Source organism: Sprattus sprattus (assembly GCF_963457725.1).
Source record: "Sprattus sprattus genome assembly, chromosome: 2".
Taxonomy (NCBI): Eukaryota; Metazoa; Chordata; class Actinopteri; order Clupeiformes; family Clupeidae; genus Sprattus; species Sprattus sprattus.
The window spans coordinates 67,042,384-67,064,410 of NC_137921.1; the positions used below are offsets into that span (position 1 = coordinate 67,042,384).

The 22,027-nt window shown below is 41.1% G+C and overlaps 2 protein-coding genes across 2 annotated transcripts; one reads left to right on the forward strand and one right to left on the reverse strand.

The window, feature by feature from the left end:
* Positions 1–1,160: 1,160 nt before the first annotated feature.
* Positions 1,161–5,518, forward strand: nme6 (NME/NM23 nucleoside diphosphate kinase 6). The gene is made up of 6 exons (XM_080860689.1): positions 1,161–1,206; positions 1,694–1,798; positions 2,128–2,230; positions 2,627–2,666; positions 3,625–3,785; positions 4,451–5,518. Exons 2-6 carry the CDS (start codon positions 1,703–1,705, stop codon positions 4,600–4,602), a joined length of 552 nt encoding a protein of 183 aa, XP_080716815.1. The 5' UTR covers positions 1,161–1,206; positions 1,694–1,702; the 3' UTR covers positions 4,603–5,518.
* A 540-nt stretch (positions 5,519–6,058) lies between these two features.
* On the reverse strand, positions 6,059–9,889 carry baalcb (BAALC binder of MAP3K1 and KLF4 b; the record flags this gene model as incomplete). The annotated part of the gene is made up of 3 exons (XM_080833582.1): positions 6,059–6,232; positions 7,059–7,249; positions 9,706–9,889. The coding sequence occupies 3 exons, from the start codon at positions 9,887–9,889 to the stop codon at positions 6,059–6,061; spliced, it is 549 nt and encodes a 182-aa protein (XP_080689708.1).
* Positions 9,890–22,027: the final 12,138 nt, after the last annotated feature.

Consider the following 22,027-nt stretch of genomic DNA (forward strand, 5'->3'; position numbering starts at 1 on the left):
AAGAAAAAAAAAGATCACTTTGAGTGATGTGATATTTTATCCGCCAAGGAGATTCACAAATTATATGACTGTGGTTGGATAACAATGAATTAATGCACATTTGTGTTGATGAGGTTATGAGGTATTTGGATTTGATACTTTAGCATTTGAGGTTTTTTTTTTTTTTTTAAATACTGGTTTCATCCTTACCCTCCAGCTATTCTTCTTGAACATACCTCACACATATTCTACATCCCTCCAAAAGAGAGGACAGCTGTGAAGTCATCTGAGGTCACATGCTGAAGGGCACATGGTGGAAGCAGGTGGGACGGCATTCGGTCTCCCTTACCTTCACACACACACACACACACACACACACACACACACACACACACACACACACACACACACACACACACACACACACACACACACACACACACACACAGAGAGAGAGGAGGCCTATCCTCCCTCCTTCTTCCTGGCATTCCTAAATGTCACCTTAATTTCAACCACATCTTTATCGGAAACCACTTTCAGTTTCAACCCGCTGTTAGTTATTGTCAGGTCAAATCAACCTTAATAATTAACAAAGACGTTTGGGATGTTTGTTATCAGCTCAATAGATAATCCACAAGTAATCTCATAATTTAGGATAGTTGTCTTACTCTCTGGTGACAACCTGAAAAACCCATGGTTAACCATAAATTTCCATGTAGCACTCACTTCTATAATTTGACACATGGTTACACAAACTCTTCAAAAAGCACCAAGTTGTTTGAGAATGGCAAACAGACCTTGACATATTTAAACTAAGAGGATGAAAACTGCTAGAGAGAGAGAGAGAGAGAGAGTCCATACATGAAAGAAATGGCATAGTACAAGACAACTTAATAATAAAAGATGGCAATATACCTCAAGCATAACACCATTGTGTTATGCTTCAGCTATATTGACATAAGCAAACTGGTAGTCCACATTTAACGTGTATTATAATAACACAATTTCAACTAAATGTATATACAGAAAAAAAAATTTGAAATTATGTCCACTTCAGTTTCCATTGAACTCTAAAACCCCCATAACCGCCTTGAGAATCATCCATCCAGAACCAAAGCAAAAGTCAAAATGATACATGGAACTTAATTTCATAGGGAATATTTAAGGGGACCTTAAATGTCGACGGACCATAGGTGGTGACATTCGGCCAGCTGTTTACATTTCTAGGTTTATATTATTTTTGACTGAATATCCGTGGAAAAATTGTGGGACGTATTGGTAGTTTTTCATGGGTTACAATTTAGGTCAACTCCAAAGCTACACTGATTTACGCTTTTAAAGACTATGAATGAAAGGAAACAAGGTGGCAGTTCTCTTAGCTAGAGTTATCTGGGTTAGCTTAACACGTTTTGTGTGCTAAACAATGTGTTTGATATTACCAAATGTATTACCAAATGCTTTCTGAATACGAAATCTAATGTTGTTAGGTCATATCTCTTTATTCATGCAAACCTACTAAGGGAATCTAGCTAATTCGTAATCTGCTTTAGAACCTTAAACTCTCGTGCTGATATTTAAGACGTGTAAATGCACATTAAGGTTCAGCGAAAGTAACGACTTTTGGCTAATGTTGACGGGGATCTATCTTTCAAAGTGTAGGCTGCTCGACTACTTTGTATTCTGTCTTATCGTACAGATGTGAAATCTTTTACAGCAATTGGGCATGAGTTCGTCAGGACCATTGCGATGTGCAAAAGCCCTGCAGCTCACCCTTGCGGTAATCAAACCGGATGCGGTGGCACATCCTTTAATTATGGAGGTGGGAATCAATTGGCACGTAATTTATGTCTTTAGCCTGTTTTTGTGACCGTGTCCTTGCATCCGTCATTTTATATATGTAAATTAACTGCAATGGTGCTGTCTCTTTTGACTGGATTTCAAAGATTGGATTTATCGAAATCTTGTATCTTATACTCTTAAATGTGTTGATCATTTTATTGAAAATGTTGATATAGCGGGCTTCATTTGGCACAACATTCTAAAACCCCTTCTAAACCAGTGAAGCATGAATGTTGATTAGGTGTAAAGGAATGGTTTCTCACTCACTTCAATGTTCTCTATTCCCCCCCCCCCCCCCCCCCCCCCCAGGCTCTCCACCAGAAAATACTGAAGCACAAATTTATAATTGTCAAGTCGAAAGACTTGGTGTGGCAAAGACAAGATTCAGAGAGGTTTTATGCTGAACATGAAGGTACATATTATTTTGACTATTGATGTATAAACCAGCAATGAGGTCATAGCTGTTGGTTGAAAACATTGAATGAATATCCTTACATTGGTGAACAGCTGAATAAGAATCCCTCTTGCAGATAGAAAAAAAAATCATCATTATCCCAGAAAGCATTTTGTGTATGAAGCTACTACTAACATTTTTGAAGATATGATCGTAAAGTACTGCAAGTATTTGGGCTTTGAAAGAAACAGCAGTCAAGTGTCCCATGAAGTACTAGCCTGGTAGAGCTTTGATTGAACTAGTCTGTTCTTAATACAGGATTTCCATAAAATACCGTTTGGGTTGTAAACTCAGCTGTTGCACACAGTTGTTTAGTAGCACAAAGCTGATGTTATTTTCTCCCTTTGTTTTAAGGACGATTCTTCTTTCAAAGGCTTGTTGAGTTCATGTCAAGGTAGGTTTTTCTCTTGTTGAGTGCTAACTGCCTATGTGCTTTCAAGTTTTAACGAGACGCAGTTAATTTTCTTGATGAACTCCAAATTGATTGTGCCTAGATTAAAGCAAGACGAGATTCGCAGCAGTTGCGTCTCTCAGGTCATTATGACAAACAAAAACGTATCTTGTGTGGGGACCATGTGCTTCACTTTATAGAAAGGAAACCAGTTTTCAGCTGTCATACAACTCATACAACTGATTAAGAAAATTATTATCACAGCACTGCTAGAACAGAGGAGTAATATCTTACTTCAGATCAAATCATACTTCATATTTATCTCACAACAAAATAAGAGTATCCACATTCAGGTTTTGTTGTCAGTACAGAGTTCAATAAGGATTAAAGGATAAGATCTTTTCAGAAGTAATATAAAGCACAGTGTTGCTTATCTACATGCATGGGATTTAGAGGCAGATGGATATGTCCATTTACGTCATTCGTCTGCTTAGATGAACCTGTTACCATAGTACCCAGTCCTCAGGCTGTTCCTCTGTATCTCCTTGGAAAGGTACTGCAAGACTGTGAGAAATTGTCAGTGGGCAGCATAGTATAGCCTTAGGGTGTGATATTTAAGAAGAGGCAATTCAAAACAGCCATTCCTATTTTAATGTTTTAACCTCACAATTTCTATAATCTGTGTTCTTTTTAGTAATACTAAGTTATACTTATCCAATACTACCTAGTCAAAACTAAAAGGCTTTCGCCTAGAAGCAGGAACATGGAATAATCATTTTAATTTCCACTCAGTCTTTTACTCTCCAGTTTAAAAAAAATTGCAATCTCTGTATGCAATCTCCAAATGTGTTTTTGTTTTATGTCTGCATAAATAACCATTTTCTAATACTACTGATAGTCAATGCTTTAACATTCACAATTATAAGCTGGATTCATCCTGATGTTATCATGTTATTCCTAGTGGACCAATGAGAGCCTATGTCCTGGCCAGGGAGGACGCCATCAGTTATTGGCGTGAACTAATGGGTCCCACCAAAGTGTATCGGGCACACTACACCTCCCCAAATACCATCCGAGCCCAGTTTGGACTCACGGACACCAGGAACACCACTCATGGTTCAGGTATGAAAATACATTTTCAAAGCCAGTTATTATGTTTCATTAGAAAAGGTCTTTTTAAGGCTTTTGCATTCAAGTTTTGATTATCCCATAATGCTAGAAGCGGAACTTTTTTAAAGACGCCCTGGAAAATTTCAGTTAAAGTTGACATCCTTTTGAACCTGCTTCACTGCTGAATGTCTTCAAAGGGTAGAAAAGTATCAGCGAAGTGCAAGGGAAGATGAAAATGACTGCAATCAAAAATGATGACCGATGGATGTTTCATAGAGTGCACTCTTGTTATAGCTTTTGACTGACGCTCTTTTGTCAGAAAAGAATGACATGCTGTATTTTCCCCCCTAGGCGACCCCCCCCCCCCCTCCCCATCATACACACACACTTCAATTGGGCTAAACAATTCAAAGGGGTAGAGGGGTGCTGAATGAAGTTATGATTGAGGTTTAATGTCTTTTCATGCCAAACAAAAACAGAAAGTGAACAGTTTTACACCAAGACAACCCAAACAGACCAGTCCCACAGGGTGAAATGTAGTGCAATTTTGTGCTCCCAGCGTAAAGCTGATTCATTCACATTAGACAGAAGCAATCATGATTCCTCTTAACTTAAGAACAGACTTTTTTCTTCTTCTTCCATATACACTGCCCTCATTGTCAGCTCTCTCCCTACAGACTCTGTAGAATCTGCACAGAGGGAGATCACGTTCTTCTTCCCAGAATTCCACACTCAGGAATGGATGGAGAGGCTGGAGCCGTCCTTCAGGGCAGGCCAGGTGGAGTACAACCAGCAGCAACAGATTCACACCCTACCGGTTCAGAGCTGACCAAAGGCTCATATTTGGACTGAAATGGACTGACCCCACAGTGGCCAGATGTTTGCCAAATCTAAAGCACAGTTTCAGCTTTGCAACAGACATGAACAGACAATGATGCTTATCTGGACCGTGGTGTTTCAGACCTTGTGTGGTGTTGTGGGTAATTTCACTCTCTAATGGACTTGTTCTCATCTATATGTCTCAAGATGGATGTTCAGGGGATGCATGTTATTTTCTTTTTCTCAAAACAGGAAAGCGGAAAACAATGTTGCTCTTCTTGGTACAGTTTAATAATGAATGCTTTTGACTGGAAATGTGAATCACAACATAGGCCAAGATAATGTTATTTTGAAATGCTGCCCACTGCAAAGCATGTTCTTGGTAAATGAGCAGACAAACACACAGACATCACTGTATACCTGATGGTCAAAACAACACAAATGCACACGTAAGCGAAAGGATTCTGTGCACGTCACATCACATGTAGCAAAACTGAGTGGACAGCATGTTCTTGCTCCTGCATTTAAGATACACAATTGTCTAATTCATTTCCCCTAACAATTATATAAAACATCTGGGATCTCATCACCCATATTTCTTAACTCCGACTCTCATTAAAGGTCCAGCTAAAACTTCAGCAATTCAGGTTTTATGTATATTAAATCATTTTAAAGGGCCATTAAAACCCCTTACTGTCACTCTGCCTCAGTGGTATAAACATACTACACAGGTTATGACTTGTGGTCTTGGGCATCAGGCATTTAAAATCTTAGTCAAGCTCCCAGTCCCCCATGTTTGATTGTCGTCCTTCACAGAGTCTAAAAGATGTTCAGAATTAGGCCATCTTTTTCAGCATTCAGAGCACTCTTAGCTCAGCAGTCACATTAAAACGAATCATAACCAACCATTCATGTTTCAAAACTCTAAACCCCTTTTTCTCAATTCCACCTCATTAAAGGCAGAGCTGAGACTTGAGTAATTGTTTGTATATTAAATAAACATTATTGAAAATAGCCATTTAAACCTCTTACTTTGCTTCAGTGTTATAAACATACTACACAGGATAATACTTGTGTTGTTGAACATCGGGGACTTTAAAGGCTTAGTCAAGCTCACAGTCCCTATCGTTGGATTGTCGTCCTTCACACAGACGAAGAATCCAGAAGGTGTCCAGAATTACGACATTATTATTCAAATACCTCTTTGCACAGTGAAGCCAAAAAACGGCTGACGTCAAATAATAATTTTGAATTAACTAAACAAAAAACATTTGAAACTGCTACGGGCCCTTTTACTCAACTTACTAAGATAGAAGTGATCGAGATTACTAAAAGCCATTTCCGTCTGCGGCTCTTTTGGTCCTCATTGTCTCACCTGCACTCAAAGCCTTTGTACTAGCCAGAGGTGGTGAATCAGAAATGTCTAGTTTTCAGCAAAGCCCTTAGAAGAACTAATAGCTCCCCTCTTATTTCACCGCAGACTCCAGAGATGTACCCTTCAGTGTCTCCACAGGGGTCAAGACCTCGTAAGTGGTGTGAGATTTCTCCTTGATCTTCCCGCTCTTGTCCACCTGGCGGATGCTCTGGGTCACGGTGATCGTCACCTGTTTGGTGGACATCTTGTTGTCTTGCCATTTGGTCTACAGGGGAGAAGAAAAACATGAAATACTGTATTAGCAATTCAGTGAAAACAAGTCAGAACAATGCCTCCTGATGTGCCACAATGATGTCATTCTGAGGGTGTGCCAATATTCCAGGACATGTATTCATCTGGTCCATCTTGTCTTTACATCATTTATTTACATCATCAGTCCTTGGAATGTTAGAATAGAATAGAATATATTTATTTGTCATTGCACAAGTGCAACGAAATTGAGGTGGCAGCTCTCAGACTTCAGTGCTATTGAAAGATAAAAAACAAAAACAATACAAATATATACAATATAACTATACAAATTTACACTATGAATACTCAGCTTCAGTAAAACAAGTTTAAAAAAAAAAAATATGTATAATTGTTTGTGCCGTGTTGGGAAACCTGCAAAATAAAGAAGAAGAAAACTGAGTCATGGTGGCTCAATCACACTAATGAGTGTGCACTCGTGCACCTCTATTCAATTCAATTTTATTTATATAGCGCCATAACAATACAATTGCCTCTAGGCACTTAACAGAGCCCAGAGCCTAAACCCCCTTAGTGCATGCACAATGGCAACAGGGGTAAGAAAAAACTTCCTGTTAGGCAGGAAGAAACCTTAAGCAGAACCACGGCACATAAGGGGGGACCCAACTGCTTCACCTCTAGTGAAACACTCACTATCTCAAGTAAAAAAAAAAAAAATATGTATAATTGTTTGTGCCGTGTTGTGAAACCTGCAAAATAAAGAAGAAGAAGAAAACTGTGCGTCATGGTGGCTCATTCACACTAATGAGTGTGCACTTGTGCACCGCTAGTGAAATACTCACTATCTCCTCCGTCCGTAAGACGCTCCTCTTCTGGATGGTGGGGGGACCAGGGGAAGCTGTGGACTCTGGAGGGGGCAGAATGGTTGCCAGGTTGGCCCCTACTTTAGCATCGTTCAGGCCCACGTCTGGTAGGGCTGAGCACACCTTCAGGTAGGCCTGGGCCGGGGCTGGGATACCGTCGTCAAAGAAGTCTGTTGGCAGGAATCACAACGGAGTTAAAAAGAACGTAAGTAAGTACGCAGATTTATCTCAGAGGATATGTTATGTCATCTATTGCACACACTGACGATGGCTTAAGGCCGAAACACGTCTGTTGAAATAAACTGGTCTTTATATTATTGAGAAAAGCTTGAGAGTGCGGTTTTTATTATACTCAAAGTTAATATTCTTTTACTCGCACCCGAAAACGTATTTATATTCTTTGGAAGTAGAGCGCGCCCATCCCTACTAATATAATCTATTGCAACAGTGCATGATATTCTTAAATCAACATCATTGCAAACATAGCAGGTGCTAGTTTTACACTGCTTTATGCTGTAAATAACTAAACAGACAACATGATTTGCCACCATTGGCTGGATGCTGCTATCAAAAAACGTATTCTGATTGGAATGACAAAGGATTTATTTTAAATGTCAGTAAGCAGATATACCTATGACATGTTTTGTTCTCTTATGTTACAGTACGGGATACTGCTTAATAAAGCCTGTCAATATGATGCAGACAGAGCAGCTGCTACTAGCAGCCCAGCAATTCATTCATAATTTTTCTTTTCCACAAGAAGCTGCCCTGAATTGTTCAGCTACCATTTGCTTTGATCTGTAAGATTCAACTGTCCCATTTTCAGATGCAACCATGCTGTGAGATCAGACATGGGGAATGTTTCGGCAGTAAGGCAGGCCCACGGGTGTTTTTAAAATACACTTTGAAATTGCTAAAATAAAAAGATAAGATCTCAAGAAAGAAAATTAAGAAAATCCAGCGATGACCAAACCAATCTGTGTTGTTCTTTATTTTTTGGTGACTTCCTACATCAGCAGTGGCTTTGTAGTTAAGCCTTTGATTTACCCCGTTTCAGAATATTGTGAATTATAAAAAAATAAATAAACACAAATACATATATAAATGAAAACTACACCGTTTAGAAACCAGGCACCATCACCTCCCAAAACACACTGGAAACACATAATATTTGTTGACTAAACCATCACATTTGACAAAGGAAACAATATTCCTGCCTAGTTTCTTAACAGCCAAATCCCCTTTGTCTGTCCAACCATGCAGAACATTAACAGTGCTGGTATTTCTGCATTTATGATTTCCCTCTACAGGCACTCCCCCATAAATAGTAGCTATTGTGGTTAGGCTGATAAGCACTTTGTCACAGTCTGTTCCCCAGGACCAAGTGCACCAACATCTACACAATGTTGTGTGGTTTGAGCCATCGCCATGGAAACTGCAAGTCTTGTGCGATTCACCAAAGGTCTCCTCCCCGGTGTATGGCTTAACTTAATGGCACTAAATTACATGTAATAATATCCCCTATTTTATATAGCACAATATTCATTATCTGTGTTATGGATATGACTATATACAGTGGGGAAAATAAGTATTTGACCCCCTGCCGGTTTAAGCAAGTTATGCGTGATTTGTAATTGTAGGTCTATTTTAACAGTGAGAAACAGAATATCAACAAAAACATCCAGAAAAATGTTATAACAGTTATGAATTTATTTGCATTTGTTGTGGCAAATAAGTATTTGAACACCTACCAAACAGCAAGAATTCTGGCTCCCACAGACCAGTTATGTGCCAACGAGGCACACAGATAGGTCCTCGTTAGGCCTAACAAGGTACACCTGATCTCAACTGGTGCTGTGTATAAAGGAAACCTGTCCAAAGAATCTCTGTCTGGGGCTCCATGCAAGATCTCGCCTTGTGCATTATCGGTGATCATCCGAATTGTGCAGGATAACCCCAGAACTACACAGGGGCAGAGGTTAAATTGGGCCGGGGCTGTCCGGGGCGGAGCCCCGGCACATAAGCGGCCGGGTCTGGAGTTCTGCTGCGCAGCAGCTCCAGCCGATTTTGGCAGCCTGCCTAGTCCATTCACGAGCAATGTTGTCCTACTCATTTACAACTTTTCCATTGCAAATCTATGTTGTTTTAAAACACAATTCAAAATAATGGTAGGGATAGGCTGGCCTAGACATCTGGAGCAAGTTTGAGAAGTAGGCATATCGCGCACGAAACTTGCGCAGCAGCTCCTCCTCCCAGATCAGACAACACAACGTCAATCGGTCACCATCAGACATATCGTAGTAGACAGGTGAATGGCGAGGTAATGGCCACCAAGTATGAGGTCATGTTTTGCTAGGGGTTCAAATACTTATTTGCTGTTACAAATGCAAATCAATTAATAATTGTTATAAAATGCAGTTTTCTGGATGTTTTTGTTGATATTCTGTCTCTCACTGTTAATATAGACCTGCCAATTAAAGATCACACATTTCCTTGCAAGTGAGCAAACTTGCGAAATCGGCAGGGGGTTCAAATACTTATTCTCCCCACTGTATGTGTGATGCAGAGGCATCGGTGACGTGTTGGATGACATGTTAGCATTGAACGATCACAAATGCCTTCTCACCAATGTTAGCCGTTTTCTCCGAGGTAAAGCCCACATCCGAGGAGTTCTCCGAGGGGATGCTCTGAATGGACGAGAGAGGGATGTCCGTCTCCGTGCTGGCCAGCCACGTGGACTCCGTGTCTTTGGTCCAGCTCTCCAGGTAGCGAGGCTCCAGGGCATCGGTTCTGCTTCCCCCGCAACCCATGCCTCTCTCAGCCCAAGGGGGGGGCGTGGGATCGGGGAGGCACACACACCACACGCTGGGCCTTCTGGGGTGTTTGGGGATGGATCCAGCCGCACTGAGGACCGCTGAGGACCACCCGAAGGGCAACAGGTGATCTCCACCTGACCCAGCTCCACCCCCGTAATGAGGCAGGTCACCACTCACACACCTGACCCAGCTCCACCCCGTAATGAGGCAGGTCACCACTCACACACCTGACCCAGCTCCACCCCGTAATGAGGCAGGTCAGCCACTCACACACCTGACATCGCTCCAACTCCGCTCTCAGGGTCTGGTGTTCTCCTCTCACCTCCTTTTTCAACAGACCTGGCGTGATCTATGTCTAGGTGTAGACGTGTCCTACATCTGGTACTCTCCATTGGCTGGGGGACACCACAACTCACAGGTTTCTGAAAAATGGACATTTGACGGGAAACTCTCCATGAGCTCACTGGATGTTATTAACATAAAAAGCATTTTATTTTACTAGTTTAAAAATAATAGTAGGCCATCTGGTATTTTTACTAATCTATTTCATTGCATGTATAGTTGTCTTCTCCTTTTGTGTCATCATTCATGATCACTGTTATTAACAGTTTAAAGGCAGGTAGAACAAGGGAACCTGCTTTGGCTGCTACACTTCCTAGCTAATTGAACATAAGATAAGAGCTGTGAGGCAAATTATCCATCAAACCTGTGATGTTCCCTTTGATTGTTTTTTTTTTTTTTCAGTCCTTCCTCTTTCAAATTCAAGCAGGTTTAAGCAGATTATGCATGCTTCATAAGAGAGATAGATTCATTTCATGTCATCTCAATAACTCTGGCCTGTTCTCATTCACTGTCACATCCTTGCCTAATGTCTCCGTCTCTATATACATTAGCCGACAGGAACTACCAGCTGATGGAATATGAACATCATATAATATGAAATATGAACAGGAATATGAAAATATCACAAAGAGTAGGCTAACATTGGAGTAGATGAAAGGATATATTACGGAGATACAGACCTTCACTAATTGTCCGTACCCTGGACACGTATTTTGCCACATGCTTGACTGTAAACAACTGGGGTTTAACAAATTCTAACCCAGCTTCAGGCACGTGGCTTTTACTAATTGGTCACACAGATTTGGAAAACGCATATGTGGTGCTTGCTGCATGCTTTACAACGGCAGAATTCGACATAATCAAACAATATGATTTCACGAGGAAATAAGACTAAATAAAAACCTTTGACTCTGTTGCAAGGACTAACACACCAAAATGTGAAAGGGTAAAAATAAGCAACAAAGGATGCCAGAGTCAATCTCGATTGACGAAATGACAATCCAACGCTTTGATAATCCAAAAGGTTAATTCTGAATATCAGTTTCTGTCCAAAGAGCTAGCAAAAACGACAATTTCACCGTGTAATCAAGCGCCGTTGAAATGTTTATAGAATGAAATATCGTGTCAAAGCCAGAGAAACATTGTAGGCTACTCACTCATCAGTGTATCTCATATGCGTTGCTTAGCCGAAGCCCTCGCGTAGCGTGGTGGAAATCAATAGAGACCTTGGTGATTATGAACGGACATCCCCCGCTACCAATGCAGAAACACTCACCCCATCACTCGCTCGCTTTCGTTCTGTACGCAGGCTATGTGTATGTACGTATGCATGAGTGGTGTAGCGTGCTTTTTTGTCTGAGCATGTATGCTCTCCTCTTACGTTGTTCCTTTTCATTTATGTAAGGTCAAATGCCACAAAAAATTAAAAGCTTCTTCAATATGTAAATTGCAACTCAGCTAAATGGGTTGGTATCCCAGATATGACAACAAAGTCCTTCAGAATGATCCACACCACATAATCAAAAGTGAATTATCGAGTCTCCACAAATTAGATTTGGGCTTGGATAAAACAACAACAATAAAGAAAGTTGTGTGTGTGTGTGTGTGTGTGTGTGTGTGTGTGTGTGTGTGTGTGTGTGTGTGTGTGTGTGTGTGTGTACCCTGTTTGTGTGTGTGTGTGTGTGTGTGTGTGTGTGTGTGTGTTTGTGTGTGTGTACCGTGTTGTGTGTGTTTGTGTGTGTGTGTGTACCGTGTTGTGTGTGTGTGTGTGTGTGTGTGTGTGTGTGTCTGTGAATGAGTTTTTCCAATCAGTATTAAAAAGATGGGAGTACTTGTGTTGGCTTTTCATATTATGCAGATGGTTTACAGATAGAAAAGGAAGCCTCAAGAGGTGTATTGAAAAACCTACAGTTCCCCCGCCTTAGTGCTGCCTAACACGTTTGGAGAGCGTTGTCCCTTTGTTTGGTCAGAGATTGTTATCCAGTGACACAATGCATTATCATCATGAGGCATCACAATCATCCATGTGAAGGCCACTCCAAACCTCAGATGAACGAGTCGTAAACAATGCAGTTGATGCATCCTCAGTCTCAGTATCCTCACTGTTTTTTCAAAAGGGAATGGTAAAGCCAGAATAGTAATATATAGTGACACAAATTGTAACTTAAAGAGTAATGAATTTAACATCACACAGATTCTTTTTCTTACTATCCTCGACATTCAGTTTGTAATGATTGTGTTTATTCAACCAGTCAATTGACAACGATTTCAACAAAAACGAAACAACAAAGGCAGTTACATGAACATTTTGTGGCATTGTATTCAAAATGGCAAGAGTTGTCAGACCATTTATTGTGAATAACAAAGCATATTTTGTGTAATGTGTAACACGGGATTGTCGGCATCCCATTACACAGCTTGATCTCCATTCAATATGGTTGTTGCAATTCATGCAGACTCTAGCTGTGATCATTACACAGATTATGTGAATGGCAATCTGCCTCTGAATAGACTTTGATTCATAAGGCGTGTTTATAAAAACACTAAAAAATATCCACACACTTGATTTTCAGGGGCAAAATATCCACCCTTCAGTTGTTCAAACAGATTGTTATTGATTATGGTGGCCTATAGAATATTGATTGGGTTTATATTTGTATCTCCTCTAAAGGTGCATTTTACTGAATTGGTTAATTGGTGTGCTGAAGCTAGCGATGGCAGCTATTGATTATGGGATAATTTAATCAATATTACCACCCCTAGGTGCTTATGGTTTAAGTAGCGTTCATTTTGCACTCGTTGCTATTGCTACTACTGTGCACTTTTAAAAACAAGGGTCTTATTGTAAAATACAGATGTATCATTATATCAATGTGATTACCCACTGGCTGTTTTCTTTAGTCCTGCACTCCGCTAATTGCTGGCAGCACTGTTGTGAACTGGAAAATAAAACACATTATAACACGGGTAGATGAAATCAAGCACTCTGAGAGTGAGTTCTGGGGTGTGCTTTAATCAGCGATAAAGGTACTGTACTACCTGTTTACATTTACCTGAGCGTTCCATATCAGTGCGCACTCAAAATAACAGTATAGATAGATAGATGGATACTTTATTGATCCCGAGGGAAATTAAGGTCATCCAGTAGTAGCTTACACTTACACACAAACATGAATAACAATAAATACAAAAATCACAATAAATACAAAAACAATACACATAGGGAGAATGTACACATGGGGGTGGGGTGTTTACATATAACATATACATATAACAATGTGCTTTACATGTGACAGGGCTGTAGGTAGTGGAAAGTAGTAGTGCAAAAGTGTTCCTGTGCATGTGTGGATAGTGCAAAGAGTCCTGTGCTTGTGTGTGTGGGGATAGTGTACAGTGATATAAATACTTAAATAAGGAAAGGCAGTCCAAGGGGCTAGTGTAGCCAGTCAAAAAAAGTAGAAAAAGGAAGGAAAAAGGATGGGCAGTGGGATGGAATAAGGAATAAGGTGTGAGGAGAAGAGGAGGGCAGACTGAGGTATACTCATGCAGAGAAGTCCATCACCCTCCCCCTCCCCTTCTGTGTGGCGTTATAGAGCTGAATGGCCCTGGGGACAAAGGACTTCCTCAGCCTGTCTGATGAGCATGACAGTGACAGGAGTCTGCCACTGAAGATGCTCCTCTGACCATTAAAAGTGTTGTACAGTGGGTGGTGGTCATTGTCCATGATTGTTAGCAGCCTGCTCAGGGTCCTACTCTCCGCCACTGTTGTTATGCATTCCAGATCGGTGCCAACAACAGCTCCTGCCTTTCTCACCAGCCTGTCAAGTCCCCCAGCATCCCTCTTCTTTGTGCTGCCTCCCCAGCACACCACAGCATAGAAAAGGACGCTGGCAACAACAGACTGATAAAACATACGCAGGAGTTTGTTGCAGACATTGAAGGACCTCAGCCTCCTTAAGAAGTAGAGTCGGCTTTGGCCCTTCTTGTAGATGGCATCTATGTTAGCTGACCAGTCCAGTTTATTGTCCAGGTGAACACCTAAGTACTTGTAGGTGCTGACCACCTCCACACTGACACCCTCTATGGAGATTGGTAGCAGAGGAGGCTGAGACCTCCTAAAGTCTACCACCATCTCCTTGGTCTTGGAGGTGTTCAGCTGCAGGTGGTTATTCCTACACCACTGCACAAAGTTGTCCACCAGGCTTCTGTACTCACCCTCCTGTCCATCCCTGATACATCCTACAACAGCAGAGTCATCAGAGAACTTCTGGATGTGGCACGACTCTGTGTTGTAAGTGAAGTCTGATGTGTACAGGGTGAACAGCACTGGTGAGAGTACAGTACCCTGTGGAGCGCCGGTGCTGCACAACACAGTCTCAGATACGCAGTCTTTCAGCCTGACAAACTGCGGCCTCTCCGTCAGGTAGTCTGTGACCCAGGATACAAGGTGGGCGTTCACACCCATCTGCACGAGCTTGTCACTCAGACAGAGGGGCTGGATGGTGTTGAAGGCACTGGAGAAATCAAAGAACATGATTCTCACAGCACCCTTCCCCTTGTCCAGATGAGTGTGTGCTCTGTGCATAAGGTAGATGATGGCATCTTCCACGCCCACCTCCTCCTGGTAGGCAAACTGCAGCGGGTCGAGTGCATGGCGTACCTGGGGTCTGATGATGTGCAGTAGCAGTCTTTCCATGGTCTTGCAGATGTGAGATGTTAGGGGACTGGCCTGTAGTCATTCAGCTCCCTGGGGTGTGGCTTCTTTGTAACAGGGATGAGGCAGGAGGCAGGCAGGCGAAATCGAACCAAGATGGCGGCGTCTTGGGAGCCTTTTAGAAGAACACCACCTGAAGAACGTCCAGGGGTGGGCAGTAGTGAAGTACTAGGCTATATTTGTTGAGTATACTTTATTTGAGTATTATTTTTATTTGGAAACATATGACATATGACACTACATTTAACAGACAAATGTTGTATTTTTGACACCACTAAATACCTGTGAAGGCTCTTGTTCCTCATTACTTTGAAGCATAACTTTAAAGTCAGAGAATTCAGAGTCATATCTGAAGTCCATGTTTGAAAATATTTTAAAATTAAGTTTTGTTACCGCGCACAAACGCCTACAAAAAGTCACCATCCAACCTTAGAAAGCATGTCCATGTATGTAAGCATGTAGTTCATTCCAGTTAAGCTGGTTGTCTGTCCTGGTAGCCTAGTAGTTTCAGGTTTCATTCCATGGTCGGTCAAATTACTTTTTATGGATTTGTCGGCCAAGTTTTTGGGCCCGAGGCTAAATTATTAGACTGTAGTACACAGTATTAGACTTTAGCAGCCTCTCCCCTGCTCCTGCTTTGTCAGGGCTCCTAAACACACGGACAGACAGACAGACGGACAGACAGAGACACACACACACACACACACACACACACACACACACACACACACAATTATACAACTACGCAATGACAATAAAAAGAAAATGTCTTTTTCAATACTTAAACTTAGGCCTAAGTTTTTTTTTTAAACAAGTACTCCAGTACTATAACTTGAGTAAAACTTTAACTGAACAACTGGAGTAATGTTTGACCAGGAGTTTTATACTTTGACTCAAGTAATGGGGTTGTGCACTTTGTCCACCATTGTCCACGGTTGTTGTGAGAACACTTGTGATCCCGATCCGTAAAGCTAGCTATGGTTAGTTTCTGCTCACGTTGTGAAATTGGTGATGCATTAGGTAAGTGACTTAATTTGTAGTTAGTTATTCTTTGCTGTTTTTTTAGAGGGATAGCAACAGACATATTTCTAAAGTCTTTACAGAGATCACATTGTCTGTGAATTCCCCGCCACCTTCACTGCATTTCATTTGCTCAGTTAGTCTGGCGAACTACGCAATCGCGGTCCACTTCAGTCACGTAATTGGACACTCCTTTAACCAATCAGACCAACGATACAGGTGACGTACTTTGCATCCCGCTTTCAATTTAATCATTGAGAGCGTTTAGATGCACACTATAAAAACAGATTATTATCGGGTTTTGTAGTTAGACTATCTGGTTATTGTAGTGCTCATGTAAACGGAATAAACTGATATTCGTTATAGGTTTTTGAAAAACCCGTTTAACACACCTATTTTGTCACGTAGTCGTGGCACGCCAGGTAGCCAATAGCCAGTTTGTGATTGGCTCCAAGGATCCTTACAATGCTGAACTCAGTTGGTATAGCCGCCTTGCCAGACTGACTTTGAAGGCAAAATCAAATTGGCCGGAAAAAGAGGGGCGGGACTTCCCAGACAAGAGATCACAGGCACATGCATTTTATTGAACATAATCAAAAATGGGGTCTCTCAAGCAGTTATTTAACTACACCTGGGGGTTATTTTATGTCGATTTTCCAAAGTGGTGGGTTACAGATGTATGTATAATAAACTGTAAGTAAGTACTACAGCATTAGAGATGCTTTATCTTGCAGTATGTACAGTGTTATTGACAGTGGTGATAATGATAAACATACTGACTATTGTAGATGTATAGTACGTACATGTTAAATATGATACACATAAAGGTGAAGTGGGTAGAGTTGGAAGGTGTGTCGACTCTGGCTTGAGGCTGTGGGATCATTTTGTTGGGCTACTTAAACTCATTCAGGGTTGTTTTCTGTAAGGCAGCTGCTGGGTTTGGGGTTAAGGACAGTGCCTCCTCCACACTGGGATATAATCGGATTGGATAATAAGGATAAGCAATAAGGAGTTATGTTCCATAACTATTACGCTAACCACCTAAAAGGTATGCAAAAACCTTGCAAAGACCACCAACAGCCCAGTTGACACTGATAGAAGCTCGCCAATACGCTAACTTGTGTCTTTTGGCACTATCATGTCATGCTGTGAAAGCTTTTCTTCCATTTTGTTGCATGGTGTTCCAGCCAGGAAACACAGAACTACATAGTGCATATCCTAGATGGCTCGTGGTAAAGACACAGGTGTTTATCTGTCCTTTACATGACCATATGCTATCAAAATGAATTTGAGGATGGTACCAAAACTAGTTGCCTATAAAACCATTCCTCAAAAATTGTTGCATAGTGTTACTTTAACACATTGAATATAATGTTTTATGATTTGTTTAAAACATCCCTTGAATGAATAAAGCATGGAGAGTGCATAAACCTTGAATGATCTTGAATTATATATAAACTATGTTGGATTTGATTTTGAAACCATTCAAGTGATGGTTGAAAAATAGTCAAAATAGTCTCTTGTTGCAGCCCTAATATACAGTATAATACGTTGTATGTACAATATGAATAATAAATAAGGTAAATATAAATAATAATAAGTAATCCTGTGTGAGAATGAGCAGTGCAAATATAAAAGTACTGAGAGCACACTATGTGACTTGATAATAAAAATAAAAATATAAGGAAATAAATCAGATACTTCGACAGTATTACACACAAGGTGTCTGCTAAGTTGTGTTCTGCTACTGGAAGTCCATGTGGTCTATGTGCCACTTCATCGAGCCTGGCTCTTTGGCATCGCGGGCAGAGTGCAGGTTTGGTACCCTGTAATAATAATAATAATTCATTTTATTTGTTAAGCACTCTTCATTCTAGGCAGAATCTCAGAGTGCTAAAGGACAAAAGGACAGTTTAAGAAAATATATACATTTTTTAAAAAGTAGGAAATGCCTTTATGAATAAAAAGGTTTTATTCAGAGTGCTAAAGGACAAAAGGACAGTTTAAGAAAATATATAATTTTTTTAAAAAGTAGGAAATGCCTTTATGAATAAAAAGGTTTTATTGTAGACCCGGGTTCAAGTCGTGGGGTGACAGCTCTCTCTCTTTGCTACATGTTTCTTACATGATTCACCCGTATCATCCACATTGTTTAATAGCATGTTTGCACAGGAACCCTTTAAATTATTTTCAGTTACTGATATAGGGACCAGTGTCACTACATGACCAGAAGCCTCTGAACAGTGTCATCATGTGAGTGACTAATCGGGAAGCTAAATTCGGCATTTAGCCGTGGTTTTCATGTGTCAACATTTTATATTACATAGTCCTTATTTAATTATAACTATTACATTTAATGCCGAGTTATAAGTATTACAGTTTTTCTCCATTGCTTTGGGTAATTTCACGAAACAGAAATGACATTCTCAAAACTCTTAGTGCATTTGGCAAAATGGCCTATATGGTTCAGCACAACTACATAGATCACCTTCAAAAGGTCATATCTCACCCAAAACAGTTAACTTAAGCTTCAAAACCAAATCATTTTCTCATATAAATAGTCAGTGCCCCCAAAATAAGCTAGATGGTTTAGCAAAACACTATGGCACACCTGCAAAAGGTCATATCTCTCCCGAAACATGCAACTCATCAGTCAAAACGAATTCCTTTTCTCATACAAATAGTCAGTGCCCCCAAAATGAAAAGTACCTTTGGCATTGCTTAAACACTGCAGGTCAAAACATTTAGATGTTTTGTAAGTATGGCAGTGGACCATAGAAATGTCCCTCATATGCATATTTCAATCTAGGCTTAGTCCTTTGACACTGAATGGTTACTGTAGTAGATGTTTTCTTTTCAGAATACTATGTGTATCAAACAGAAAAACGATGAATTCAAGAGAAGCCAACAAGGTTTCACATCACATACTGTATTGCACTCATACTGCCATGAAAAATTGTTACAATAATTGCCAAACAGAAACAGAAAATGTGTACAGTACCAATATACTGTCAAACAATAAGTACATCAAAACTAAAATGATGTATAGCCTTCACTCCTATAACAACACATACAGTAGGAAAGTAAAGCAAAGCTGGAGTTGAGTTTTCGTCCTCACTCTCCTACTCATCCTCGCGCTCATGTCTGTCTGGCCACAGATCTTCATCAACATCACATCTGATGTTCTCTCTTGCTATGCAACGGGGGTAGAATTGGCGTGCATGCCGCAACCATCCCTTACACTGATCTGCTGTGACATCGACACAAGCAGCATCCATTGCCTGGAGAAGGGACCTCTGGTTTAGAGCCCGATGCTCGTAGAACCCCCAACCTCCATGCAGAAAAAAACTCCTCGATAAGATTGAGGTATGGGGAGTAAGGTGATTAGAGCACTATCTGCATCCTTGGATGGGCAGCGAACCACGCCCTGATGAGCGGGCCTCAGTGGAAGCTAACTTTGTCCCACACAATGACAAATGTAGGCAAGTGAGGCCCTACCCAACACCCCTCATGTAGAGGGAAAAGATCAGAGTGCAGGCGGTCCAAGAACACCAGGAGCTTCTGGGTGTTGTATGGGCCAAGACTGGGAATGTGGGTGACTACACCGTTCTCTGAAATGGCAGCACACATGGTGATGTTGCCCCCGCGCTGGGACATCCACCCTTGCTCCTCTTCCTCTTCTTCTTCCTCCTCTTCCTCGAACAGGCAGTTGCCATTGGTTTTCCCTGGCTAGGTGCTTCCATGTTCATAAATTGTACAGAACTTGGTCAAGCTCTAGATATTTGATGGAAGCATTTATACTCCTGGATAGGACCTGTCAGCTAACTAAACTTACTGTGTGATCGGTGATCAGATGTGTGAATCACCCCCTTGATTAGTAAAGTTCTAGTTGCACCTGAAAATTAAGCTGATGATCCAAGAGATCCATATTACAGTATATATATGATGTTTTTCATGGTATAATGTGCCTGAAGGATTTTGACAATGGAGTGAACTATTGTGCAGGTGATGACGTACACAAGGAACATGTTTTGCAGAGAACGACGACTTGACTGAGAAGCAACAGTCAGTTTTGACCAGCAAGATATATTCAATTGGTAATTGGGCTAACTGAAGGCAACTGAACTTAACCATTTCAAAGTTGTGCTAAATCATTTGAAATATGTGCTAATGTAATTGCAATTTGATTAAAGGAATGAGAAATTCCAATCTGTGCCCAGTGGTTTTGAGGTTTGCACGTGTTGTTTTGAGAATGTAATTTCTGTTTCGTGAAATTACTCAAATCAATGGAGAAAAACTGTAATACTCTGGCCTTGCATATGCTTAACCCAACCTTCAACCCAAATCAAAACTTTGGGATGGTGTATATACGAGTTGCTGTACAAATTGTTGTTAAACATGTCATGATATGCATTAGGCTGTAATCAGGTATAATGTACAATACAGTGGTGCCAAAGAATGGTATTATATTTGCAGGTGATTGGAGTGTAATTGTTTTTTCCAGTAGGGGGCAGTATAAGCAGTGTTTTGCCGGTTCTTTATCGATGTCACGCTGCTTCGGACAATTAGTATGCAAGAGAAAACGTAACGTGATCTCCCTTTTAAGACCAGAAACATTCATTTCAAAGCAATCATTATTCAAGGTTGATTAAGTGCTCATATCATTAACTTGCAGGAGCTGCTGAACAGGATTTTTGAGGGGAATTTGTCAGGGATTATCTTTTCATATAACTCAACTGAAAGCACTATGTTTATTTTTCCCTACAAAGTCACTTCTGATGGTAATAGAATATTGTTTTCTTTGTGTTGTCCCTCTTGAGACCAAATTGTGACACATAATGCACGTCTTCGCATTTCTAGATTAATAATCTTTCCTGTTCAGACTGTGATGAGGTTTCCTAGTGCAATCACAGTTGATTCCCATCTCCCCGCTGGTTCTGCGAATCTCTTGGCCAGGAGCCGTGGCATGGGGCTGGTGCCAGTCATTCATTGACAGTAGTGCCGTGCCAAGATGGCCCTGCTGCCTGAACCACCCTTCTGGGTGTCGTGTCACATTGTGCCTGCGGGCTAGGTCCATTTCATCAATCAGCCCAGGGGCCGAGGCTAATGCCTCTTCATTTACGAGAGATGCCAGAGGAGGCGAGCCATGTAGGCCCCCTAAGAGGAAGGAGCAGAATGTGGGCACGAAACACAGTGACACATGCATATGCAAGCACACACATGGCCCACATGCACACACACACACACACACACACGCACACACACACACACACGCACACATACACACATACACACACACACATACACACACAGCAGGATGGCTGAACTGCATCTGAATAATAAAACACACACACACACACACACACACACACACAAACACACACATATGCATGTAGGCATACATATATGCATGTACACACACACATACACACATGCACATTCGCAAGTACACACATACAAAGGCACTTAAACAAACACACACACACACACACACATCGGAAATGGTATCCAAAAGAGAAAAAAAAGAGAAAATAACAAGAACTTTGTTGAGAGATAAATGGATGTTCATATGAAGGGTTTCCCTAGAAGAAGTGTAGAGTCAGTTTCTGTGAGGAAACAGTGAACTCAACCATAGGCTGAACATCAAACTTCAAACACAATAGTTCCGTGGTCCATCTTCGGCACAGTACTGACAAATGAGAGTTAGTCGCTGAGATATGTGCCACATGGGTGACTTGACTGGTCCTCTTGGGGGACGGGGGGGACGGGGGGGGACCTGGACAGATGGGTTGTCCCTCTCCACACACACAAAACGCCCATCAGAAAACCTCTGGGCTGCTCAGTGACCCCAGCGGCTCTCAGCTAAAAAAGATTTTTAATTTGGGTTTGGGGATCAATACGATAACATTATATCCTGATGGAGCGGCTTAATGGTGGGCTTGATCCTTTTTATATCTGTAGATTAAATGTGAGATCGGAAAGCGCCTTTGAAAATGCTGACCCTGCCGCTGACTAAGGCTTTGGAAAGAATGAAAGGGGCCAGGCTTTAAAAGTCA

Excerpts from the sequence above, each read along its gene's own strand:
- nme6 (XM_080860689.1), top strand. The coding sequence starts at position 1,703 with ATGAGTTCGTCAGGACCATTGCGATGTGCAAAAGCCCTGCAGCTCACC. Across the intron at positions 2,231-2,626 it reads GTTTTATGCTGAACATGAAG|GACGATTCTTCTTTCAAAGG; the intron begins GTACATATTATT and ends CTTTGTTTTAAG. Across the intron at positions 3,786-4,450 it reads GAACACCACTCATGGTTCAG|ACTCTGTAGAATCTGCACAG; the intron begins GTATGAAAATAC and ends CTCTCCCTACAG.